The following is a 25,944-nucleotide window of genomic DNA, read 5'->3' on the forward strand; positions in this document are numbered from 1 at the left end:
TGATTCAGGTGTGTTTGATTAGGGAGAGGTTGAAAATGTGTACTGTTGGTGTGCCTTCAGGAACAGAGTTGGGAAACACTGCTCTAGAGCATTTCACTGGTCTGTGTCCACACATACGCAGATATTTTTATAAACCGTGTTATTCCCGTCTTCGTTTAAAAAAAAAATCTCCATCCACATGTCAACAGATGGCAATAAAAACCTTATGCTACGCACAAACTGGCGAATTACCGCTGTGTGTTGCTAATGATGTAGAATGCGAGACTTCACCTCAATCGCATCTAACGTGTATGAACTCCTCCCTTTTCTTTTTGATATTTTTGTCAGGAGGTAATGTTTTTGATCTCTTCGACTCACTGGATGGAAATGCTGCTGTATTCACTAATCTTTTATGTGATATTCCAGTTTTGCACATACATTTAATTAGCATCTTTGGACCGTAATCAGAGGCTCAATCCCAATTCTATTTTGTACCCCTTTGTACCACCTTTCCCTTGGCCCTTGAAACAGTGTGTGAAGGGGAAGGGCTTCAAATTTTACATCTAAGAAATGAGACAGCACTACAGCACATGCACACGTCATCATATGTCATTGCAAGCTCGTTCTTGATATGAGATCGACAATGGCGACTGCTGTAGTTATTCCAGTTGTGTTATTTTTTGGTATTTATCTTCAGGAAATCACCGAAGGCAAAAATATGTTATCATAAACATATAATGTGCATTAACATCGTCGCCATATTCCTCTATGTAAACACACGAAAACAACATTATTCCAGGCACTGTCAAAAGACTTTTGACAGGGGGTTCGAGTGTCATCGAGTGTCAGAATGTTGTGGGACTGCTATACAGGAGATATTATTAGGGATTATAAATTGCGAAATTTTGCGTTTTTCTTTTAGCTTATTTTTTAAAGCATGACGGCAAAACACGAACGCGGTTATGGTCAGTCTTATCATTTTAGAAACAGATATTGAAAAATGAAAAACGAGTCGTTTTTTGATTTTCGTTTTAAAATTAAAAAACGAAAATTGAAATTCAAAGCATTTTTTGATTTTCGTTTTTGAATTTTAAAACGAAAAATAAAAAAAATGGCTCGTTTTTCATTTTCATGATGAAAAACAGGAAAAACTAAATTGAAAAATTATTAGATTTTCATTTTTTATTTTGAATAACAAAAACTAAAATCACTCGAAAACAAAAACGAATAAAGACTTGTTTTTTTATATTCCGAAACCAGATAGGCAGACGCATAGGCAGATCTGGTATCGGAATATAAAAAAACAAGTCTTTATTCGGTTTTTGTTTTCGAGTGATTTTAGTTTTTGTTATTCAAAATAAAAAATGAAAATCTAATAATTTTTCAATTTTGCTTTTCCCGTTTTTCATCATGAAAATGAAAAACGAGTCATTTTTTTGATTTTTCGTTTGAAAAAATGCTTTGAATTTCAATTTTCGTTTTTTAATTTTAAAACGAAAATCAAAAAAACACTCGTTTTTCATTTTTCAATATCTGTTTCTAAAATGAAAATTCAATGACCAAAAGATACACTGACTGGTTATGAATATATCAAAACATGTGCTTGTTTGTTTAAAAATTCGTAATAATGACAAAAATACTAATTTGTAATTTGTACTCCCCCTGTATTCTGTGAAATATTCTTACCCCTTGGTTTCGAGTGTGGTCCTGAAAAATCTCTGTTTCAAGGGCTATCTAGCCCTTCGCCTTAGCCCTACGCCTTCAAGCTAAAGGGAATTGGAACACCCCTACCTCTTCATGTGAACGCACAAAACGAGTGGAAGGGCTAAGAGGTAGAACTGCGATTGAAGCTAAAACCCATTGAAGACCCAGTCACCTGATAATATGATTTCGAAATCGCATGGAAAAAATGTGGTTTTAAAAAATACCTGTGTTTCTGTGGACAGGGCCTAATTCTCTGGAATATCGAGCTGATACAACACTTCTGAATGTCTCCTCCATTTCCAGATGACTTGCATCTACTGAACTTGTTCTGTGTTCTCTATAAATCTTGTCCCAGTCTTTCTATCTCATCGATCAGGAAGTCAATGTCAGACCTGGTAACGGCCGGATTGGAGACCACCATCCTGAAGAAGTTGACCTTCTCACCCTGAGGCTGGTAGCCCACCATTGTTGTCCCGCACTCCATCATCAGTGCCTTGATCTTTGGGGCAACCTACAAAAATAAAGTCACATGACTTTGCAGGGAAATATGGACCACAAAACCAATCCCAAGGGTCAATTTTCTTTGGGAAATTAAGATTTATGCATCATTTGACTGCCTGCCCTGTGCAAATCTGTCTTTCGATATTACACTATATTGCATTTAATACAATATTAGACAACATTAGATTCAAAGAACGAATGTTTACAATCTCTTAGAATCAAATATTCATAGGTTTTCATGTGCATGAATAATGTGATTATTTCAATAGTCAAAGGCTTAATCTATATAATATATATATATATATAATCTGTACATGTCAGAATAGAAGCTCTTCAATCCTATTTACATGAAATTTCCAACACAATCTCACGGCAATTCGTAACTTTTTGATTTAGTGGCTAATTCGTACGAATTCGTACGATCTAATTCGTACGATTTAGCACGATTTGCTCATCCGCCAATGACGGTTGGGTTTAGGGGTGGGGTTAGGTGCCACGCCTCCTTTTTAAAATCGTACAATTTCGTACGACTGAACTCGTACGAATTCGTACGAATTAGCCACTAAACTGTCGAAACGTAAAATACTTACGTTTTCTCGTGAGATCAGACTGGAAATTTCCATTATTCATATTATTCCCTCATTATTTATCAGTATTCCTATGATATGTTTTCTTACCACCGTTATTCACATGCCTCAATTCACTTCACAAATGATGAACTTAAAAAGAAGTAAACTGAGCGATGTTTTATTAACGTCTAATGCGAAACACTTTTACCAATCGCCTTTAGAGTCAGCATCAAAGTCGAGATTGTGTTTTCTTCTCCTATTGCTATGTACATCCAATTGAAATGATTTCTAATATGTAAAAAAGAAACGTTGAAAGATGAGCATTGCTAACAAAATGGAGGAAGATTTGAAGGCTAGTTTGTAGTCATTTGGACAAAAGCGTCTGCTAGGGGCTAACCCTGCCCCCAGAACGCCCCCCGATTCAAACGTCACAGGATCATGCAGATAACCCAGCTAGGACATGGCGTAACAGTTCCGTAACATATTGGTAGTTTTCGTTAATTTCGTGACTTACCAACAGACAACGTAACCACAACGTTGTATGCTGGTAATTCTACAACCCTCTCACAATGTTGTTAGTACATCCCCCAATGGAACAAAATATTTAAGAACGTCTCAGTTACTCGCTGATAGCCCCGCCCTGAAGGCAGACCATGTGACCAGATGTAAAGAAAAGCTGTTTTGAGGGCAGGGAGAAGATTATGGTATTAGATTAAAGATTATGAGGGAAACTTAATGTTTAACAAAAAAATGAATTGCACAGATACAATGTTTATAACAAGCACAGCTATATACATAAACAGATAAGAGGAGTAAATTATGATTTCATGTTGACTTTAAAGTTAAGTTTAAATTAAGTTCTTAGCAATGCACATTCCTGATCAAAAATTAAATATTGGTTATATTTACAGTAAATATAGTAAATAGTAAAAGTAAATTTACATTGTCAAGGAAGATGATCTTTATTTAATATTTATGAAATTAAAAAATCAATAATTATGACTCAAACAGAGTCTCGAATTTGATTATTCCCCAAATGTACGGCTTGTACACATTTTAAAGTATTTTTACTAGTATAAAAGCATTAGTGGTGTAACGGATCACAAATCTCTCGGTTCGGATCACATAATGATTACTGAGTCACGGATCGGACCATTTTTCAGATCAGCCAAAAAGAGGAGACGACAAATGTCATTTGCTTTCTATTTATTACGAAAAACATATTTAAAAAAATAATAACAATAAAATTAAGAAATATTCATTCATTCATTTTCTTTTCGGCTTAGTCCCTTTATTAATCTGGGGTCGCCACAGCGGAATGAACCGCCAACTTATCCAGCACATGTTTTACGCAGCCGATGCCCTTCCAGCCACAACCCATCTCTGGGAAACATTCATAAACACTCATTCACACTCATACACTACGGACAATTTAGCTAACTCAATTCATCTGTACCACATGTCTTTGGACTGTGGGGGAAACCGGAGCACCCAGAGAAAACGCAGGGAGAACATGCAAACTCCACACAGAAATGCTAACTGACCCAGCTGAGGCTCAAATCAGTGACCTTCTTGCTGTGAGGCGACAGCACTACCTACTGCGCCACTGCGTCGGCACAGAAATAATCAGCTCAATACAATAGTAAAAGTAAATAGTAAAATATTCAGTACTGTGAAAAAAATCACTGTTACTACTACTGTTGCTGATGACGCTGGATGTAGAAATCTAACATTGTAATTTGTACAACCCATATTTATTTCCAGTCTCATTTTCAATAAATGATTCAGTGATTCACTTATAAAACTTCATGTTTCATTGCTAGATGATCATTTTTGAAGAATTATTCAGTGGCTTATTTTTGATGGCTGGTTGTCGCCACCTATTGGTTAAATAATGTAATGCTGCCTACAACTTTCATTTTTGAGCGTCAAGTTAAATACATATGATGGTGATTTTAATATTTACCATAAACATCAGTGATTTTATCTAAACTATAAACTGTTATTCTAGTTTGTAACTTCATTACTAACTCAAAAGACTAAAGACTGAATGTCTTTCTTGATTTTTGCGTTTTCAGATTTGAATGCAGCGATTCGGAGGATTAATAAACAAATGCAAATCAGCATCATTTATAATTTACATATTGCATGGTTGTTGAGATCTTTTAATGATTAATCTTGCAGCTTACACTGAATGCATTAATGCAGGTTAAACAAGTATTGACAGAAAACACCTTTAATAACCTAAGAAACCCACCACATTCCGAATAACCCACTACAACTTCTTCCATGATCATTATATATTACAGGAAAGCCTGAATGCTTTAATACATCTGATTTGAATGACGCGGGGGCGATAACTCTGTGATCATTACAAATTTAGGATTAAAAAAATTAATCTATGGGCTACATGTATTCCAAACCGTGGGTTGTGATCCGTACAAATCACGGATCAACTGTCTTGCGTTAAACCCCTAAACAGCATAGTGAAATAAGTGAGTATTTTGAGTATCATCTCACCTTATGAAGCCGATGTCGTTTCTCCTCTCCATCTGGCAGGAGCCGCAGGCTTGGAGGAATGTACCAGAAACATACATTTGTGTGCTGTGGCTGAAACACAAAATTATAAAATAGCATACATGCATTAAACATATTTCAACATATCCTACAATCAATTTATACAGTCACAGTTAATATTAAGTGGCCTTAATTACTGTACTTCCATTTGAATTAATCATTTGGTACAATGCTTATGTTTACATTGCCCACTACTAGCTTTCAGATTACATACCCCCCACACCCCCAACCCCCCGGCTTCTGAGCTTTTTGGTACAGTTTGGCTAGCTTTTTGTTTTAGTCCCCATGCACACCGAACCCAATCATCTTCATACCCGCTCACCGCTCTTCAGTTCGCGCACAACTTCCCAACATCAGTGAGATTAATCTAGATTGAAAAAAAATTATCTATGCCCACCTATACTATAAACCAAGTATGACCATTCATATTTTCATGGAATACTGTAGAATTGATCAATGCACGCCATTTTAATTAATTTACCATCATAAACTTTAATCAATATGACTTCCCCTCCCTCCTCCAACATCTCTTCATCACAGGTTCTTAAATAAATTACTTCCAACTTCTTGTTTGGGAAGAAATTTCACTTGGATATGCAGGGGTTGGACAATGAAACTAAAATGCTTTATACCGGTGTTTCCCAACCCTGTTCCTGGAGGCACACCTACAGTACATATTTTGGATGTCTCCCTTTTCTGACCCATTAACTTCAGGTGTTGGAGTCTCTTCTGATGTTATGATGAGTTGATTCAGGTGTGTTTGATTAGGGAGAGGTTAAAAATGTGTACTGTTGGTGTGCCTTCAGGAACAGGGTTGGGAAATACTGCTTTAGACCACAGAAATTCATTAGTATGGTGTAGGGCCTCCTTTTGCAGCTAATACATCATCAATTGGTCTTGGGAGTGACAGATACAAGTCCTGCACAGTGGCCAGAGGGATTTTGAGCCATTCATCTTTCAGAATAGTGGCCAGGTTACTACGTGATGCTGGTGGAAGAAAACGTTTTCTCCACCAAAACACACTAAAGTGTCTCAATAATATTTAGATCTTGTGACTGTGCAGGCCATGGGAGATGTTCAACTTAATTTTCATGTTCATCAAACCACTCTGTCACCAGTCTTGCTGTGTGTATTAGTGCATTATCTTCCTGATACATGGCACCAGGAGTATGTAATTGACAGTAGCAAGGTTGATTGTTTTGGGTTTTTTTTTTTGCTATTTTTTTACTTACCTCCCCTTGAAACACCATCTCATATCCTTCTCTGTTTTTGATCTTGTGGTAGAGATACTCCGACAGCTCCAGACATCGGTCAATGTGCTTCTCAAAACCAGTAGTGCCCTGTTGAAGGTGCGAAATACATAACATGACAGCTGATCTTCTGCACAGGCAGCTTTCTGTTGGTCATTGAGTTTCTAAAAGGTATTGGTTCATTCATCCATTCATTAATCCAACCATTCATCAACCCACATCTCCATCATCCATTCATCTACCCAACAGTTCATCAGCCCATTCGTCCATCAAACATCCATCGATTGAATTATTTGTCTGTTCATTCATTCATTCATTCATTCATTCATTCATTCATTCATTCATTCATTCATTCATTCATCAGTTGTTCATTCATTGGTTCATCCATTATTGTTCATCCTTTTATCTGTACATCAATCCATCCACTACCATCTATTCATCCCACTTTTCTTCCAGGCATCTATTCCCCATCTCATCCACCCATCCATCCCACTCACCCATTCATAAAGCTGTTATCTCCAATGCATCTTTTCGTCCATCTATTCATCCTACTATTCATCCATCCATTTATTCATCCATACATCCACCCACTCATTCATCCATTGTACTATTCATCAATCCATCCATTCACCAACCCACATATCCATCATCCATTCACCTATCCGCCCATTCATCCATGAAACATCGATCCATCCATCCATTCATTTTATTGTTGGAACTATTCATTGGTTCATCCATTATTGTTCATCCTTTTATCTATACATCAATCCAGCAATCCATTCATTATCATCTATTCCTCCCACTTTTCATTCATGCATATCTTTTCACGTATTTCACAATCCATCCACTCACCCATTCATCCATTCATTAATCTATTATTTCCAATCCAGTTTTTCATCCATCTAACATTCGTCTATTTAACTTTTGTTCATCCATTCATCAATTAATTCATCCATACATCCACCCACCCATTCATCCATCCAGCTATTTATCAATTCAACCATGTATCAATCCACATCTCCATTATCCATTCATCCAACAGTTCATCTGCCTTTTCATCCTGCAAACATCCATCCATTCATTTAATTGTTAGTCCATTAATTAATTGGTTAATTAGTTAGTTAATTTATTCATTCATTCATTCAGTTGTTTATTAATTTATTGGTTCATCCATTATTGTTCATTATTTTACCTATACAGCAATCCATCCATTATCATCCATTCATCCTACTATTCACCATCTCATCCACCCATTTACTCACCATTTCAACCATTCATGAATCTGTTATATCCAATTCATCTTTTCAACCTACTATTCATCCACCCATCTATTCATTCATCTATACATCCACCCACACATTCATCCATCCAACTATTTATTAATTCATTCATTCATTCATCAACCCACATGTCCATCATCCATTCATCCATCCAACAGTTCATCTGCCTTTTCATCCTGCAAACATCCATCCATTCATTTAATTGTCGATTCATTCATTCATTCATTCATTCATTCATTCATTCATTCATCCATCCATTCATTCATTCATTCATTCATTCATTCAGTTGTTTATTTATTCATTGGTTCATCCATTATTGTTTATTCTTTTATCTATACAGCAATCCATCCATTATCATCTATTCACACAACTTTATCTATGCATCTATTCGTCATCTCATCCACCCATCCACTCACCCATTCATCCATTCAGGCATTCATGAATCTGTTACCTCCAATCCATATTTTTATCCATCTAACATTCATCCATCTTTTTATCCTACTATTCATCCATCCATTTAATTGTTTGTTAGTTCATTCATTCATTCATTCAGTTGTTTATCCATTCATTGGTTCATCCATTATTGTTCATTCTTTTATTTATACAGCAATCAATCCACTATCATCTATTCATGCAACTTTTCATCCATGCATCTATCCGCATCTCATCCACCCATCCACTCACCCATTCATCCAATCAATCATTCATGAATCTGTTATTTCCAATATATCTTTTCATCCATCTAACATTCATTCATCTTTTCATCCTACTATTCATCCATCCATCTACTCATTCATCCATACATCCCCCCACTCATTCATCCATCCAACTATTTATCAATTCATCCATTCATCAACCCACATCTCCATCATCCATTCATCTACCCAACAGTTCATCTGCCTTTTCATCCTTCAAACATCCATCCATCCATCCATCCATCCATCCATCTATTCATTCATTCATTATTGTTCATTCTTTTATCTATACAGCAATCCAACCATTATCATCTATGAATGCAACTTTTCATCCATGCATCTATTCATCATCTCATCCACCTATCCACTCACTCATTCATCCATTCATGAATCTCCAATCCATCTTTTCATCCATCTAACTATTCATCTATCTTTTCATCATACAATTTATTTATTCATACTTCCACCCACACATTCATCCATCCAACTATTTATCAATTCATCCATTCATCAACCTACATCTCCATCATCCACTCATCTATGCCATGAAGGATTTAGGCAGTTCTGAAGGCAAAAGGGGGTCCAAACCGGTACCAGTAAGGTGTACCTAATAAAGTGGCCGATGAGTGTATAAGCTTTTTGAAAAATGGGGACATCAGCAATGTCCGCATAATTCACCATCTCCTTGTAATACCTGTGCAATACCCAAGTCCCTATACAAATGTGTATCCTGGTATGTCACAAAAAAATTTACATGCTCTCACACACCTTTGACTTCCACATGAGCCAGAATTTGAAGATGTCTACATGACGGCCACACTGTATGGCCTTGTCTCCAGTGTCGTAGGTGACGTCATACTGCTTATCCGGCTGAAAGAGATATCCAGCGCACATGGAGTTACAGCCCTGTAGAAGACCCTGTTAAACACACACACATGATATAGGTAAGACAGCAGGAACAGTGGGCGGAGGGAAACAAAACATGTCAAACTCTGTACTCTCAATATCTCGTTCGCTTCTTTGTCTCGCTTCCTCTCACCCGGTTTTCTACTGAATTGTATCTCTTCCTCTCTTATTCACTCTCAATCACCTGCTGCCCCAATTTCTCACCTTCTCCCGGACCAGAATGGCGGAGCACTGTAGAGGAACACCCATCATCTTGTGTGGGTTCCAGGTGACGGAGTTCGCTCTGCAGAAACAAGACTGATCACAACACACTCATGGCACACACATGCAGGAGTGTAAATGACAATTTCTAGGAAAAACTACTCAATTACAGTCATTTCAGGATTTGTAATTAGTTACTTTACACCACTGGCCTCGAGTGTGCTCCACATCATGTGACTATCACAATGCTTACAATTTTAAGTGTACTGAACATAAAACAATTAAGTTGTCTCCCCAAAAACCTGCTATTTTACAGTAAATTTCTGTAATTCAACCTGCTATTTTACAGTAAATTTCTGTAATTCAACCTGCTATTTTACAGTAAATTTCTGTAATTTAACCTGCTATTTTACAGTAAATTTCTGTAATTCAACCTGCTATTTTACAGTAAATTTCTGTAATTCAACCTGCTATTTTACAGTAAATTTCTGTAATTTAACCTGCTATTTTACAGTAAATTTCTGTAATTTAACCTGCTATTTTACAGTAAATTTCTGTAATTTAACCTGCTATTTTACAGTAAATTTCTGTAATTTAACCTGCTATTTTACAGTAAATTTCTGTAATTCAACCTGCTATTTTACAGTAAATTTCTGTAATTTAACCTGCTATTTTACAGTAAATTTCTGTAATTCAACCTGCTATTTTACAGTAAATTTCTGTAATTCAACCTGCTATTTTACAGTAAATTTCTGTAATTCAACCTGCTATTTTACAGTAAATTTCTGTAATTCAACCTGCTATTTTACAGTAAATTTCTGTAATTTAACCTGCTATTTTACAGTAAATTTCTGTAATTTAACCTGCTATTTTACAGTAAATTTCTGTAATTTAACCTGCTATTTTACAGTAAATTTCTGTCATTTAACCTGCTATTTTACAGTAAATTTCTGTAATTCAACCTGCTATTTTACAGTAAATTTCTGTAATTTAACCTGCTATTTTACAGTAAATTTCTGTAATTTAACCTGCTATTTTACAGTAAATTTCTGTAATTTAACCTGCTATTTTACAGTAAATTTCTGTGTGTGTGTGTGTGTGTAAGTTTAATACCTCTCAATGCCACTGAGCTTGTGCCTGTGTTTTCTGGACATCAGCAAGCCTCCACCCCACGCTCCCTTAAAAAGACACACACACATTCACGCAGTTCAAATGAGCTTCTTCACAACCTAACGATTCCACTCAAGTGTAATAATGAAATAAAGACAGACACGCACATCTACATGAAGCCACATGTTGTATTTCTCACAGATGTCGGCGATCTCATTGATTGGGTCGAAGGCTCCGTATACTGTAGATCCAGCCGTCGCGTTCACAAACATCGGCACAAAACCCTGGACAGAGGATCAACCAACGCAATCTCACGGCAATTCGTAAGTTTTTTCATTAAGTGGCTAATTTGTATTAATATGTAAGATCTCATTTGTATATCTTAGTTTGATCTGCTCATCCCCTGATGAGGGGGAGGGTTTATGGGGCGTATCAAAAAATCGTATAAGTTTTATCGAATAAAATCGTAAAATCGTCCACTTTTCTGACGTAAAATAGTTTCTTCGTGAGATCGGGCTAAATTACCTCACTTCACATACACACATCAGAGTGAACTGCAGAGAAATAAACGACTATTTTGTGCAATTGAATAATGTAAAAATGCTATTAGCTATGAAATGTTTTGTTATGACCTAAAGTGAAGTTTAGTTATAAACTAATTTCGAGAGGATCACGTGCTTATGATTGCTAGCGGCTGGATCCGCATTATCCAATTCTCAATGCACCAATCAGACGACTCCTAAGCTACTACAAATACCCTGGGTTACGTACCACCGCTATCTTCGTTTTGAAGAATCCCCCCATCCACCCCTACTCCTCCTTCTTCCTAGATGGGTGACACGGTGGCCCAGTGGTTAGCACTGTTGCCTCACAGCAAGAATGTCTCTGGTTCTAGGCTTTACCAAACCAGCAGACATTTCTGTGCGGAGTTTGCATTTTCTCCCCGTGCTCACGTGGGTTTCCCCCGGGTTCCCCGGTTTCCTCCCACCATCAAAAAAACATGCAACATAAGTTAATTGACTAATCCAAACCGGCACTATAGACATGCTCCTAGTAAATGGTTATCTCTCAAGAGCAATAACTGGCTGTTCATTGGTTATTACAGCGCGGGAGTTCTCGAGATCTACCTGAGCTCAAACTCCCCTCTCGCCTTGCAACGGGAGGGAGCCCCGGGCTCGAGGATCTTATGAGCTCAGGGCTCTCTCCCGGGACAGCATGCCAAACAAGCTTATAATTAATCATCAGCTAAGTGTGAACTCTTGAAATACAGGCAATTTTCATTATTCTATTGTTGTTGTTTTTTTTTAAATATGGTTGATTTGTACTTCTGAATGTACTTGCAAGCCTTCAGGGTAATTCAAGAGTTCACACTTAGCTGATGATTAATTATAAGTTTGTTTGGCATGCTGTCCTGGGAGAGAGCCCTGAGCTCATAAGATCCTCGAGCCCGGGGCTCCCTCCCATTGCAAGGCGAGAGGGAGTTTGAGCTCAGGTAGCTCTCAAGAACTCCCCTGCTGTAATAACCAATGAACAGCCAGTGATTGCTCTTGAGAGATAACCAATTACTAGGAGCATGTCTATAGTGCCGGTTTGGATTAGTCAATTAATTTAAGTTTAAGGGCCGCCAGTTGATGATCAGTGCTGTAAGGGGTCTACAGATGAAAAGTAGCCATTCTTGGCTAATTCTGGCACATTTTACAGTAATGTTTATTAATGTGCCTTGACCCTGTAAACAAATAAACTAAACTAAACTAAACTAAACTAAAAGTGTGTTTTAAATAAAAGCAACAGCACGTGATAAAAGAAATGTTTTCCATATTAAAAAGAGTTTTTGTTCTAACAAACACGTGAAATTTTTATTTCAGAAATTGTATCTATTTCTAACAGCTGAAAAACAGAAAACTGACAATGATCACCTCAGGTACACCTCGTGTGCTTTATTCAGTATTAAATGCTAACAATGTGAGTTTGAATGTTATTTTACATGACATTTATTGCCACACTACTGAAAGCAGCAGCAGATAGTTCAACTCAGATCCTGAAAATAAAATAAACCCTTTGAAATTGAACTTTAGAGCTGTGGCTCAGTGCAAACCAACACATATCAGTGATACAGCATCTACATTTAATAATATTAAAGAAGTTTAATATGTATTCATCAGATTATAAACCTTACCATTCAGTTGGTTCTTCTGTTATTTTATTATTATGGTTCTTTTTGGTTTTTTCTCATCTGTGATGTACATTAGGGACTTCTGCTACATCTAATTTTGATAAATCAATGAGATAAGGCCACATTTATTTTTCAGTTTTTACTATAGTTTTAATGATAAACCTCTGCGGGCCTCCACTGCCCCTTGATGTGCTCTTAAATTTCCAGGACTCTATGCATTATGTCTTCCCTGGAGTTGTGATGTCTGTGCACGGTCGGGGGGTTCCATTTACCTGCATTTCGTTGCCTTGTACTTGTACATGTGTGATGACAATAAATTGAATCTAATCTAAAAAAATCTAATTATATACCAATTTAAATTTGTGCTCTAAACCCAACCCTTTGCAGAAATGTAAGACATTCCAGATTTAAAATGGGTTAAAATATCTTTTAGACTATTTTTTTCCACTTTTCCCATTTATTTTCAATGTGGGGTCAGTTTGACCCCACAGAACCTAAACAGTGATTTTTTTTCTATCAGGGGTCACCCTGACCCCATGGGCCAGTTAAGGGTTAAAGGTCATTTTCACAGTTTTCTTTATGTTTACAGAGTAAGAATGAAGTTGAAGAGTTTATTCACCTTCTGCTTGGCGTCAATGACTTTGGCCTCCAAATCAGCTGGAATAACTCGACCTCTAACAGAGAGACACAAATTAAACACAGACATCATTAACATCTGAGAGTTTCACAAACACACTGAACACACACACAGATTGGTTTTAGTAGTTTATGAGGACTCTCCATAAGCATAATGTATTTTATATTGTAAAAACCGCTAATTATATGGCTTTACCCATAAACCTAACCAAAAAAATCAAATGTCAAAAGACTTATTTATGATTTTTAAGTGATATAAATTACAAGAACACCAGGCAAGTCCTTGTAAACCACCTTAATAGAGTACAACTAGGTCATATACCCATGTGATTATACAAAAACCTGTCCCTGTAAACCACCAGATCCAGCGCACACACACTAGTTTTGGTAGTGTACAGGGAATTTCCATAGGCAAAACATATTTTATACTGAAAAAAATGGTCAGTATATGGCTTTACCATACGCCTACCCCTAAAACCCACCATCACAGGAAACCTGAGGCAAAATTTGAATGTCAAAAGACTCTGTTAAGTATGATTTTTAAGTGTTTTGAATTACAAGGACACCAGGCAAGTCCTCAAAAACCTACAAGTAGAGTACAAATAGATCATAGTCATGTCATTATACAAGAAATAGTCTTTGTAAATCGCGAACACACACTCTCAGACACACACAGAAACTCACCGTTCATCTGTTCTCAGCAGGATCAGATTCTCTGTGCCGAAACCCAACACTGCGCTGGCCTTCTTTATAGAGTAGTGACTCTGGGAACAGAACATTACATGCATGATTTACCCAAAAGTGAAAATAAGGAAAGGTTAATTTTCTCACTTTCATGTTGTTTTAAAGAAACACTCCACTTTTTATTCATTTTACAACTTCCCTAGAGTTAAACAGTTGAGTTGAACCATTTTTTTTATCTATTTAGCTTAGCATAGATTATTGAATTGGATGAGACCATTAGCATCTCGCTCGAAGCATTCGAAAGAGTTTTGATCATTTTTCCCATTTAAAGCTTGACTCTTTGTAGTTACACCATGTACTAAGACTAAAGGAAAATGAAACGTTGTTCATTTCTAGGCTGATATGGCTAAGAACTATACTCTCATTCCGGCGTAATAATCAAGAAACGTTGCTGCCGTATAATGGCTGCAGCAGCGCAATGATATTACGCAGGACCTGAGAATAGTCCCCAGCTAGGTATCAGTGCTGTGTAATATCACTGCACTGCTACAGCCATGTTACAGCAGCAAAGTGTCTAGATTATTACGCCAGAATGAGAGTATAGTATTTGTTCGTAGACCCTTACAGACTCTTAAACCACACTGAAAAAACATATATAATTTGGACCAATGACGATACACTCTAATTACATTAAAATGTGTTACGTGTTATTGAAAACAATTTAGCTTTGATAATAATCAAGAATAAATGTTTTCCCAAAGATAATCAACCAAAGTAACATTTGACTTATCTCAAATTTGGTAGTAGTAACACCACCATAATTACCCAACATTAAAATCAAAATATAACTCAACAGTGGCCAATTTAATAAGCTTTTAAGTAAGTATTACGTCGTAATAAACAAGCATTTATTCATTCATTCATTTTCTTTTCGGTTTAGTCCCTTTATTAATCCGGGGTCGCCACAGCAGAATGAACCACCAACCCATCCAGCACATGTTTTACGCAGCGGATGCCCGTCCAGCTGCAACCCACCACCGGGAAACACATACACACTTATTCACACACATACACTATGGACAATTTAGCCTACCCAATTCACCTGTACCACATGTCTTTGGACTGTGGGGGAAACCGGAGCACCCGGAGGAAACCCACGCGAATGCAGGGAGAACATGCAAACTCCACACAGAAACGCCAACTGACCCAGCCGAGGCTCGAACCAGCGACTTTCTTGCTGTGAGGCAACAGCACTACCTACTGCGCCACTGCGTCGCCCATAATAAACAAGCAGCAAAATTTATTTTTTTGAGTGTAGAGTGTGAAAAAAATGCTGGCCTCTACACAATCGATTTGTGTTTGGAAAGCATAAAGGAATTAAGTTGACATTCATTTTTACAAATTTAAGTAGATTGAACGTGAAACAGTTAAGTTGTCCCCTCCAAAACCTTACGAGCTGTGTTTCAACTCATTTTAAATAAGTAGTTTGAACTAAAAGCAAAAGTTATTTCATACACTAAAAAACGCAGAGTTCGTTCATGTTGTCCCAACACAAAAAGTTCATGTAAATATAAGTGGATTGAAGATAAAACAATAAGTTGTCCCCCAAAATCTTAAGAATTATGTTGTTTCAACTCAATTTAAATAAGAAGTTTTAACAAACAGCAAAAACCATTTTGAGTGCACCCACAATTCTAGACACCTAGAACACTGTCTAACCCAGGGATGGGCAAACTCGATCCTTTAGGGCCGGTGTCCCTGCATAGTTTTGCACCAACCCTAATCAAACACACCTGCTTGTAGCTTTCTAGTGATCTTAAAGACACTAATTAGGGTGTTCAGGTGTGTTTGATTAGTGTTGGAGCAAAACTCTGCAGGGACACCGGCCCTCCAGGATCGAGTTTGCCCATGCCTGGTCTAGCCCTTGATGCATTCTTAGTTCAGTCCTCATCTTCAGTCAAAAATTTGGGGATGACATTTGATAGCAACCTGTCATTTGAAGGCCAGATTTCAAGTAAAACTGTATTTTTTCATCTTAAAAATGATGCCAAACTTCGACATATGCTATCAATATTTGATGCGGAAAAGCTTATTCATGCTTTCATGACCTCTCGATTAGATTACTGTAATGCATTACTAGGCAGTTGCCTTGCTGGCCTAATTAACAAACTTCAGCTAGTTCAAAATGCAGCTGCTGGAGTGCTTTCTAGAACAAAGAAACATGATCATATTACTCCAGTTCTTTCATCATTGCATTGGCTCCTGTAACCAGGGCATGTGATACTGACAACAGTGTTTGGATCCACATGCAGGTTTATTGAGGAGGTCAGGCAAGCAATGGTCAACACAGGTGCAAACAGATGTATGATGGCAATCCATAAACGTGGTCAAAGTAACAGGCGGGAGGTCGGAAGGCAGCAGGGATAAACAGAATAACAAGGCGAGGGTAAACACACAGAAAAACAAGACAAAGGAAACGCATTGCAATGTCACAGGATGTAAACAAGACTCGGCCACTGGAGGGAGTGTATGTGCTGCTTAAATGGTGTGTGTAATCAGTCCTTGACAATCCTCCGGTGGTGTCTGTGCAATCAGTCAGGATGAGGAACATGTGTGTGTGAGCGGAGTTCATGTATGGAGATGTAGTCCATTAAAATGGCGGATTTGTAGTCCGTAAGCTATTGTGCATGTTTACCAGCGATCTATGGAGTTTAGATCGCTGGTGATCGTGACAGTTCACTATTAAATATCGTATAAGTTTTATAATTTTATTGACTACCTACAAAGCCCTGAACGGCTTACTTACCCAGTATTTGAGGCAGCTCCTAGTGTATTATAGCTCTCACATCTACTATGCTCAATTAATTCTGGACAATTGATTATTCCCAGAACAGTTGGCGTTTCTGTGTGGAGTTTGCATGTTCTCCCCGTGTTCGCGTGAGTTTCCTTCGCTTGCTCCGGTTTCTCCCACAGTCTAAACACATGCGGTATAGGTGAATTGGCTAAATTGTTCGTAGTGTATGAGTGTGAATGAGTGTGTATGGATGTTTCCCGGAGATGGGTTGCAGCTGGAAGGGCATCTGCTGCGTAAAACATGTTCTGGATAAGTCGGATGTTCATTCCTCTGTGGCGACCCCAGATTAATAAAGGGATTAAGCTGAAAATAACTTCATTCAACTTTTTGTTGAATCGCTGAATGCCTCCTCAATTGCAAGTCCCTTTGGACACACAGCATCTGCTAAATGACTGAAAGTAAATGTATGTACACAGAGAGAGTGAATGACCTACGTGTTCTGAGGTGAACAGCACCAGTCTGGGAGCCGCCGCCATGCCTTTGATTTTAACCTCAGGATAGTGTTTATATCGCGCCACCATCACGCTGTACATGTTGGAGATCGCTCCTCCTGCACAAATACACATTTAGATACATTAGTACACCTCAGGCAGAAACACACACAAGTCGAAATTATTCACCCTACTGTGGTTTTTATTTTATTTTTTTAATATTTCCCAAATGATGCAAGGAATTGTTCACAGTAATTCCTATAATATTTTTTCTTCTGGAGAAAGTCTTATTTGTTTTATTTCGGCTAGAATAAAAGCAGTTTTTAATTTTTTATGAACCATTTTAAGGTCAAAATTATTAGCCGTCTTAAGCAATATTTGTTTTTCGATAGTCTACAGAACAAACTATTGTTAAACAATAACTTGCCTAATTACCATAACCTGCCTAGTTAATCAAATTAACCTAGTTAAGCCTTTAAATGTCAATTTAAGCTGTATAGAAGTGTCTTGAAAACTACCTAGTCAAATATTATGTGCTGTCATCAGTCATTCATTCATTTTCTTTTCAGCTTAGTCCCTTTATTAATCTGGGGTCGCCACAGCGGAATGAACCGCCAACTTATCCAGCACATTTTTACGCAGCGGATGCCCTTCCAGCGTCAACCCATCTCTGGGAAACATCCACACACACTCATTCACACTCATACACTACGGACAATTTAGCCTACCAAATTCACCTATACCGCATGCCTTTGGACTGTGGGGGAAACCGGAGCACCCGGAGGAAACCCACGCAAACGCAGGGAGAACATGCAAACTCCACACAGAAACGCCAACTGACCCAGCCGAGACTCGAACCAGCGACCTTCTTGCTGTGAGGCGACAGCACTACCTACTTTTCGCTCCATCCCCAACAACCAGGGGTGTGTTTCCCAAACAACGACGTAACTCGCGGCTGACCTATTATAGTACGATGCATCGTTTGGGAAAAGAACGATGTAGTGACGAGCGTTTCCCAAAACGAGTAGTTTCTCTCTCACAGATCCATCGCTTGAACCATGTTAGTTATAACATAAAACGCCCATAATGGTGCTCTAAACGGGGTGGAGTAACAACTTCTTTAAAGACACCCACAATTTATTTGTGCAAATGATATTGTTTTACAGACATTTAAAATAAAATCCAATATTAGATTTAGTAAAAACATGCACTCGCTTTCCATATTAACTCAAATACATGTAAATAGCACATATAGGGCCTTTGTTTGCTTTACTTATATTATTGAGAAGTTGAACATTACATGTTCTAATCTAAAACATAAAATCACTTACAAACGCTAACACGTTGTCATGATTACCAGCGATCTCTAACCACCAGAGGTCGCTGGTAAGCACTCACCCTCACAATAACCTATGGACTACAAATCCGCCATTCATGGACTACATTTTCATACATGCACTCCGTTCCACAAACACACATGCTTCCTCATTTTCACTGATTACACTTGCACCAGCTGAGGATTGTCAGAGACTGATTACACACACTATTTAAACAAGACACACACTCCCTGCCTTTGCCGAGTCTTGTTATCTGTATAGTGACACTACAATGCGTTTTCCTAGTCTAGTTTCTCTGTGTTTTGATCTTTGCCTTGTTTACTTTCTCATTGTCTGCCGCCTGCCTTCTGACCTCTCGCCTGTTACATTTGACCACGATTCTGGATTGCCTTTATACATCTGTTTGCACCTGTGTTGACCTTTGCCTCCCTAACTTTGAATAAACCTGCACGTGGATCCTAAACTCCAGTTGTCTCTGTCACTCCCTGTGTTACACACGTATTCTAATCTCATATAAATCATATAAATAAATAAATAATCAGGCTATTTCTTATAAAATGAAATTTAATTTTTATTATTTATTAGAAATTATAAATATTATACTTTAATAATAATATTAACGATGATGATGATTATTATTATTATATTTATTATTATTAAGTAGGATATTGTTTATTTATTTTTTTGAAAAGTCTACTTTTACAATTTGACACTTGTAAGCAGGAGGGCTGCCAAAATCACTCTGGACCCCTCACACCCAGCACACTGCCTCTTTGAACTGTTACCTTCTGGTCGACGCTACAGAGCACTGCGCACCAGAACAGCCCGACACAGAAACAGTTTCTTCCCTCAGGCGATCCATCTCATGAACACTTGATGATAATAATTGTGGAACCAACATCACTACTTGCTACACACTTTTATACACATATACACTTATTTAACAACACACTTTACATGCCAATTTGCACATAACAGCTGCACATATAACGTTGTATATAGTAATAAACATGTACATACACTTGTCAATTTGTATATTTGTATTCACTACTTATATATATATATATATATATATATATATATATATATATATATATATATATATATATATATATATATATATATATATTTAATATATTTATTATCTGTTTTTTGCCCTGTCTCTGTTATCCTGTTGCACTGTAGAAGCTCTGTCACCAAAACAAATTCCTCGTATGTGTGAACATACCTGGCAATAAAGCTCTTTCTGATTCTGATTCTGATTCTGATTCTAACCAGCAGGCCCATGTCATATACAGTACAGATCCTTATTAAATAACCCACTATAAATTAAAAGAATTAACGTATGTATTTTGTTTTCACAAGCTTTGGAGACGTAACATAAACTCCGCTTTTAAATAATAGGTCACCTACAGCTTTCGCCATGAGGCTGTGTTCAAAATGACATCAATGTTTTGCGAAGGGAGCGCAATTGTAAACATGAAGATCGCTAAAACTGAACTGTAAAAATAGTTTGAAGTGAAATTAAACCTAAAGGAGATGACCTTAATGCTTTTTTATTTTTAATAATTCCTGCTTTGAATGTTAGAATGTTCTAAATAGGGCATAGGGGGGATAAGTGGGAATAGAACACAGCCAGGAACTGTTTCTAACTACAGCTCCAGAGGTGTAGTTTCAAGTGCTCAAGTTTGCGACGCAGTTTGCTTTGGAGCGACGGATTTGGGAAACGACAAATCAACAAGCTCTATTTGTAACGATGGAACTTGCGACCTTAGTCGGCTAACGATGGTTTTGGGAAGCGCACCCCGGAGCGATTCTCAACTTGCAAGCAAAAAACTGGGATTAAATGTGTTGTATTTTTTTTTTCCACATTGCTTACGTTACATAAATCCTAGCTGATTTATTTATACCTGTCAAATGTGCACTACATGAATTATATTGAGTCATAAATCGATGTAATCCAATCACTAGGAAATTTGCTGGAATGCTAAACAAGAAGGGTGGCATGGTGGCGCAGTGGGTAGCGCTGTCGCCCCACAGCAAGAAGGTCGCTGGTTCGATTCTCAGAGTCAGTTGGCATTTCTGTGTAGAGTGGGTTTGGCGTGGGTTTCCTCAGGATGCTCCGGTTTCCCTCACAGTCTAAAGACATGTGCTATAAGGCAATTGGCCGTAGTGTATGAGTGTAATGTGTGTGATTAGTGTGTATGGATGTTTCCCAGTGATGGGTTGCGGCTGGAAGAGCATCCGCTGCGTAAAACATATGCTGGATAAGTTGGCGGTTCATTCCGCTGTGGCGACCTCAGATTAATAAAGGGACCGAAAAGAAAATGAATGAATGAAGTTAGGCCATTGGAAGCTGGTTACATTCACACAACTGTGTTTAAACCCCTTATGAAAGTGACTTTTGCATATTAAATATCCTTTAATATTTGAAACATTTGGAAAAATGTTAATGGAAGAATGAGAACATCCGCTGCATAAAACATATGCAAGAGTAATTGGTGGTTCATTCCGCTGTGGTGCCCTCTAATGAATCAGGGACTAAGCCAAAGGAGAAAACAGTGCAATAGCTTATCTGTACATAACCCGTGTGGGTTTTTTGGGGGGATCTGTGCATCCACCAGTTGTTAAAGAGAAAAACATCAGTCATTTAGCTATATATTAAATTAAAAAACGACCCTTTAATCTTTGATTGTTAATTATTATATTGTTTTCATGATCACACCTGGTGAGAAAATGCCATCTCCCTCTCCATTCGGCCAGCCGACAATCTCTCGCATCTTCTTCAGCGTGAGCTGCTCCATCAGCACAAACACCGGCGCAATCTCATACGTGAACCTGTAAACACACAGACGCAGCAGGAGGTGATCCACTAACTCTCAGTATTCATGTCCGTCAGAGAATCGCTGTGACGGAGAAAAGCCCCCTGCTGTGCCCATCTTCAACCCATTAGCAGCAGTCAATAATCATCGGCGGTGATTAGCGATGATGAGCAGCTCGTTAGCACATGCAAATGTCACGCGCTCATGCGGCTCAGCCTGATAAATATAAACAGTCCTGACATATCATTTAGAGACAGCGGGAACATGTGCAAACACCAGGAGCCTCGTTTAGAAATGTGTGCGTGCGCTCAGATTGGATCTTAGTGTGTGTGTGTGTGTGTGTGTGTGTGCTTAAATCCACACCATATTTATGTTTAGAAAAACTTATTGTTGTAGTTGGGCGGCACTGTGGCTCAGTGGTTAGCTCTGCTGCCTCACAGCAAGAAAGTCCCTGGTTCGAGTCCCAGCTAGGCAAGTTGCCATTTCTGTGTGGAGGTTGCATGTTCTCCCAAAGATATGTGCTATTGGGTGAACAAAATTGGCAGTAGTGTATGAGTGTGTGTGTGAATGCAAGAGTGTTTGGGTGTTTCCCAGTTCTGGGTTGCAATGTAATCTTAAAATGTAAGAATAAATAAATGTCTAGTTCAGCCATTTGCTTTGGTTACACTTTATTTTGACGAATAATTAAGGACACCTACACTTAAAAACAAAATATAACGAAAATCTCTAATGCTTTACTAATTAAGATCTCATTACCCATGGTCGATGTACTTACTGTAGTAATTACAAATAATTACGCATAATTACATGCAAGTAAACCTAACCTTAAATAGTCAGTACATGTAATTAATTAATATTACTCACTCGTTACATCAATAGTTACACTGTAACACTAAAATAAAGTGTAACCCATTTTTATATTGATAAACGATAGCTTGTTATGCAATAAGAGCTTTTGCAAATTTTACAGTAACACTTTATTTTAAGGTGAGGTAGTTACATTGTAACTATTCATTTACCTAATGAGTAATAGTAATTAATTACATGTACTTAATAAGGTTGAGGTCAGGATGTGGGTTAGGTTTTGGGTTAGTTACATGTAATGATGCATAATTCATTGGAATCACTATCGTAAGTGCAAGAAAGGTGTAACTACGTCAACTTAGATTAAAGTGTTACCAATTTTCCTGTTCGATAAGTCAAAATATTTACAAATATTTACTGTTTTTCTTCTATTTATTCATAAAAAAGTAAACACTTCTTTGAATCAGGCCTCGGAATTACAAAAGCAATAACCGAAGGGGAATAACAATTAAAATGTAACGATATTTAAATGTCTAGTTCAGCCATTCGCTTTGGTTACACTTTATTTTGACGAATAATTAAGGACACCTACACTTAAAAACAAAGTGCAACAAACGTTTTTCTAATTAAGGTCTCATTACCCATGTTCGGTGTACTTACTAGTGATTACAACTAATTACGCATTATTACATGCAAGTAAACCTAACCCTAACCAGCCAGTACATGTAAATAATTACTATTACTCACTAGTTGCATGAAGTGAAGTTTCATAAACTAATTTCGAGAGGAGCACGTGATATGATTGAGCACGTCTGGCCACTCATCTGTAATCAGTAATAATCCAATCAGAGTGATCCTAGTTTACTACAAATGGATCATTTTCTCCCTACTGTTCTATCTTCGTTTAGAAGAATCCCCCCTTCCACCCCATCTCCTCCTTTTCCTCCCTTTTCTAAAGGGGGAGCTCTCGAGACCTACCTGATCTCGGATCTCCTGATATGCTTATCGACCGGGCGGGAGCCCTGGGCTCAAATATCTCTGAGCTCAGGGTTCTCTCCCGGGACAGCATGCCAAACCTGCTTTATACGCCAAGCATATCTAAGTGGGAACTCTTGAATAGTTACACTGTAACACTAAAATAAAGTGTAACCCATTTTTTATATTTATGAATGATAGCTTGTTAAGCAATAAGAGTGCTTTGTTTACAAATATCAGCATGTTTGCAAATTTTATGGTAATACTTTATTTTAAGATGATGTACTTAATAAGGTTGAGGGCAGGATGTGGGTTAGGTTTTGGGTTAGTTACATGTAATTATGGATAATTCATTGGAATTACTATAGTAAGTGCAAGGAAGGTGTAACTACGTCAACTTAGATTAAAGTGTTACCAATTTTACAACTGTTCACTATGTCAAAAATATGTTTCTTATATGTTAGGCACTGATTATTCTATGTTTATTCATAAAAATGTAAACACTTTTTGAATCAGGCCTCAGAATTACAAAAGCAATAACCAAATGTAAATAACAATTAAAACGTAACGATATTTAAAAGTCTAGTTCAGCCATTCGCTTTGGTTACACTTTATTTTGACGAATAATTAAGGACACCTACACTTAAAAACGAAGTGTAACCAAAATCTCTGTATTTGCTCGCTCTACAGCACTTCGTGACGCATTTTCCAAGAGCTCACGAACTGATTGTATCAAATCCTGCTGTCATTTTCTGAAAGTGTTCATTGGCGTTTTTTTACGATACTATCAGTTTTGTGGTAAAACTGCCGGCAGGCCATTATGAGCGTGAAGCCTTACAATACAGCCTGTTAAACTCAACGCTTCAATCAATCGAGGATAAGGGGAATAAATCTGACAATAAGCTGTAAATCTTTTATTGATCAATGGAGAATTTGGCCAAGGAGTGTGAAAGATGTCATAAAATCTCTGACCCTCAGAGGTCAAACGAGCCCACAGTTCCTCACAGGAATAAAGAGTATACCAATAAAATGGGTAAATAGCAGAATTAAACTTTCTTTTATAATCTAGCCGGCTGTATATGTCACGGATTGGTCAGGCTCTCACGATCCCCACTCACGAAGATCACCATCACCTGACTTCTAATGAGCACACAGCTGCATCACATTCACGAGCACCAGATAAAAGCACAGCACTCCAGTCGCTCATTGTCCGGGCTCGTCTCGACGAAAGCGGACAACTGAGCGACCACTCAGCGTAGTCATCCTCAGCTAAAACAAACGCTTTACTTACCTGTTCTCTTTGTATTCCTCCTAGTCTTCCTGGTCCACCCGAATCGTCCTGTCTTCCAGTCCTTCCAAGTCTGTGTCATCCTCTGTCAGCTGTATCTGGTGTGTGCTGTCCATCCTCGTGTATTCCTGTTACCCAGCCACGGAGGAAAAGACCCCAACATCATTCCTGATCCTCCTGGCTATCCTTCATGTGCTCCTTGTTGTCATTTAATAAACACCCTAACGTTTCCTTACCTCTGTCTCCTGTCCGCTTCATAACAGAAGCCCGGACCCATAACGACGACAACATGAGCACCCCCGATCACTTTCAAGAGCTGGTGGACCAGTTGAAGCGGATTCTACAGCCACCAGCTCCACTTTCCAACGCACCACCAGCACCGAGCACTTCCGCCTCCACAGTTTCTTCTTCGGCCCTTCCTTCCAGTCCCATGGCCCGACCAGCGCCCTACTCAGGCGGAGCGGGGGAGTGCAATGGTTTTCTGTTACAATGTTCCCTCATATTCGAAATGCAACCTTCTCTATATCCCACAGATAAGTCAAAGATCGCCTACATCGTATCACTACTCTCTGGGCCTGCACTTAAATGGGCTGAGACGATCTGGAACCAAGCCGGGCCGGTCATGAATTCCATCACTACCTTCACGGAGTATTTCAAAGAGGTGTTTGGACGTTCTGATGGGGAAGTAGCCGCTGGAGAGCAGCTGTATCATCTAAAGCAAGGTACTCTATCTACACAGGAATATGCTCTCCGGTTTCGCACTCTAGCAGCTGCAAGTGGATGGAATGAGAGATCGTTGTTGACCACGTACCGGCTCGGCTTGGAACCCACTCTCCGAATCCAGCTGGCCACATTAGATGATACTATGGGTCTGGAGAGATTCATCCAACATTCTCTCCGATGTTCCGATCGTCTCCGTTCCTATCAACAGGACACCATCACCCCCTCGTCTGCACTCCTCCAATCGCCTGAGTCAACAGCCTCTCCAGAACCAGAACCCATGATAATAGAGTCTGGAAGACTGACATCAGCGGAACGACAGAGGAGGCTGACCCGGGGTCTGTGTCTATACTGCGGTGTCAGTGGACACACCCGTATGGAGTGTCCCCTTCGTCCCATTCGGACTTCAGTGAGTGTATTCAGTACGAATATTGAACAATGTAAACCA

The 25,944-nt window shown here is 38.3% G+C and overlaps 1 protein-coding gene across 1 annotated transcript in view; it reads right to left on the reverse strand.

Moving 5' to 3' along the window:
- Positions 1-1,673: 1,673 nt before the first annotated feature.
- The window catches only part of gad1a (glutamate decarboxylase 1a), a 44,410-nt gene continuing 20,139 nt past the window's right edge, over positions 1,674-25,944 (reverse strand). Inside the window, exons 7-17 of the mRNA XM_056465325.1 lie at positions 21,613-21,725; positions 17,554-17,669; positions 14,266-14,345; positions 13,565-13,619; positions 10,940-11,056; positions 10,776-10,840; positions 9,666-9,744; positions 9,324-9,473; positions 6,563-6,670; positions 5,274-5,363; positions 1,674-2,194 (exon numbers count right to left, since the gene is read on the reverse strand). Of these exons, the coding sequence (XP_056321300.1) occupies positions 2,021-2,194; positions 5,274-5,363; positions 6,563-6,670; positions 9,324-9,473; positions 9,666-9,744; positions 10,776-10,840; positions 10,940-11,056; positions 13,565-13,619; positions 14,266-14,345; positions 17,554-17,669; positions 21,613-21,725 (1,147 nt within the window). The 3' untranslated portion in view covers positions 1,674-2,020. The remainder of the gene's footprint in view (positions 2,195-5,273; positions 5,364-6,562; positions 6,671-9,323; positions 9,474-9,665; positions 9,745-10,775; positions 10,841-10,939; positions 11,057-13,564; positions 13,620-14,265; positions 14,346-17,553; positions 17,670-21,612; positions 21,726-25,944) is intronic.

Source organism: Danio aesculapii, chromosome 9 (assembly GCF_903798145.1).
Source record: "Danio aesculapii chromosome 9, fDanAes4.1, whole genome shotgun sequence".
NCBI classification, from domain to species: domain Eukaryota; kingdom Metazoa; phylum Chordata; class Actinopteri; order Cypriniformes; family Danionidae; genus Danio; species Danio aesculapii.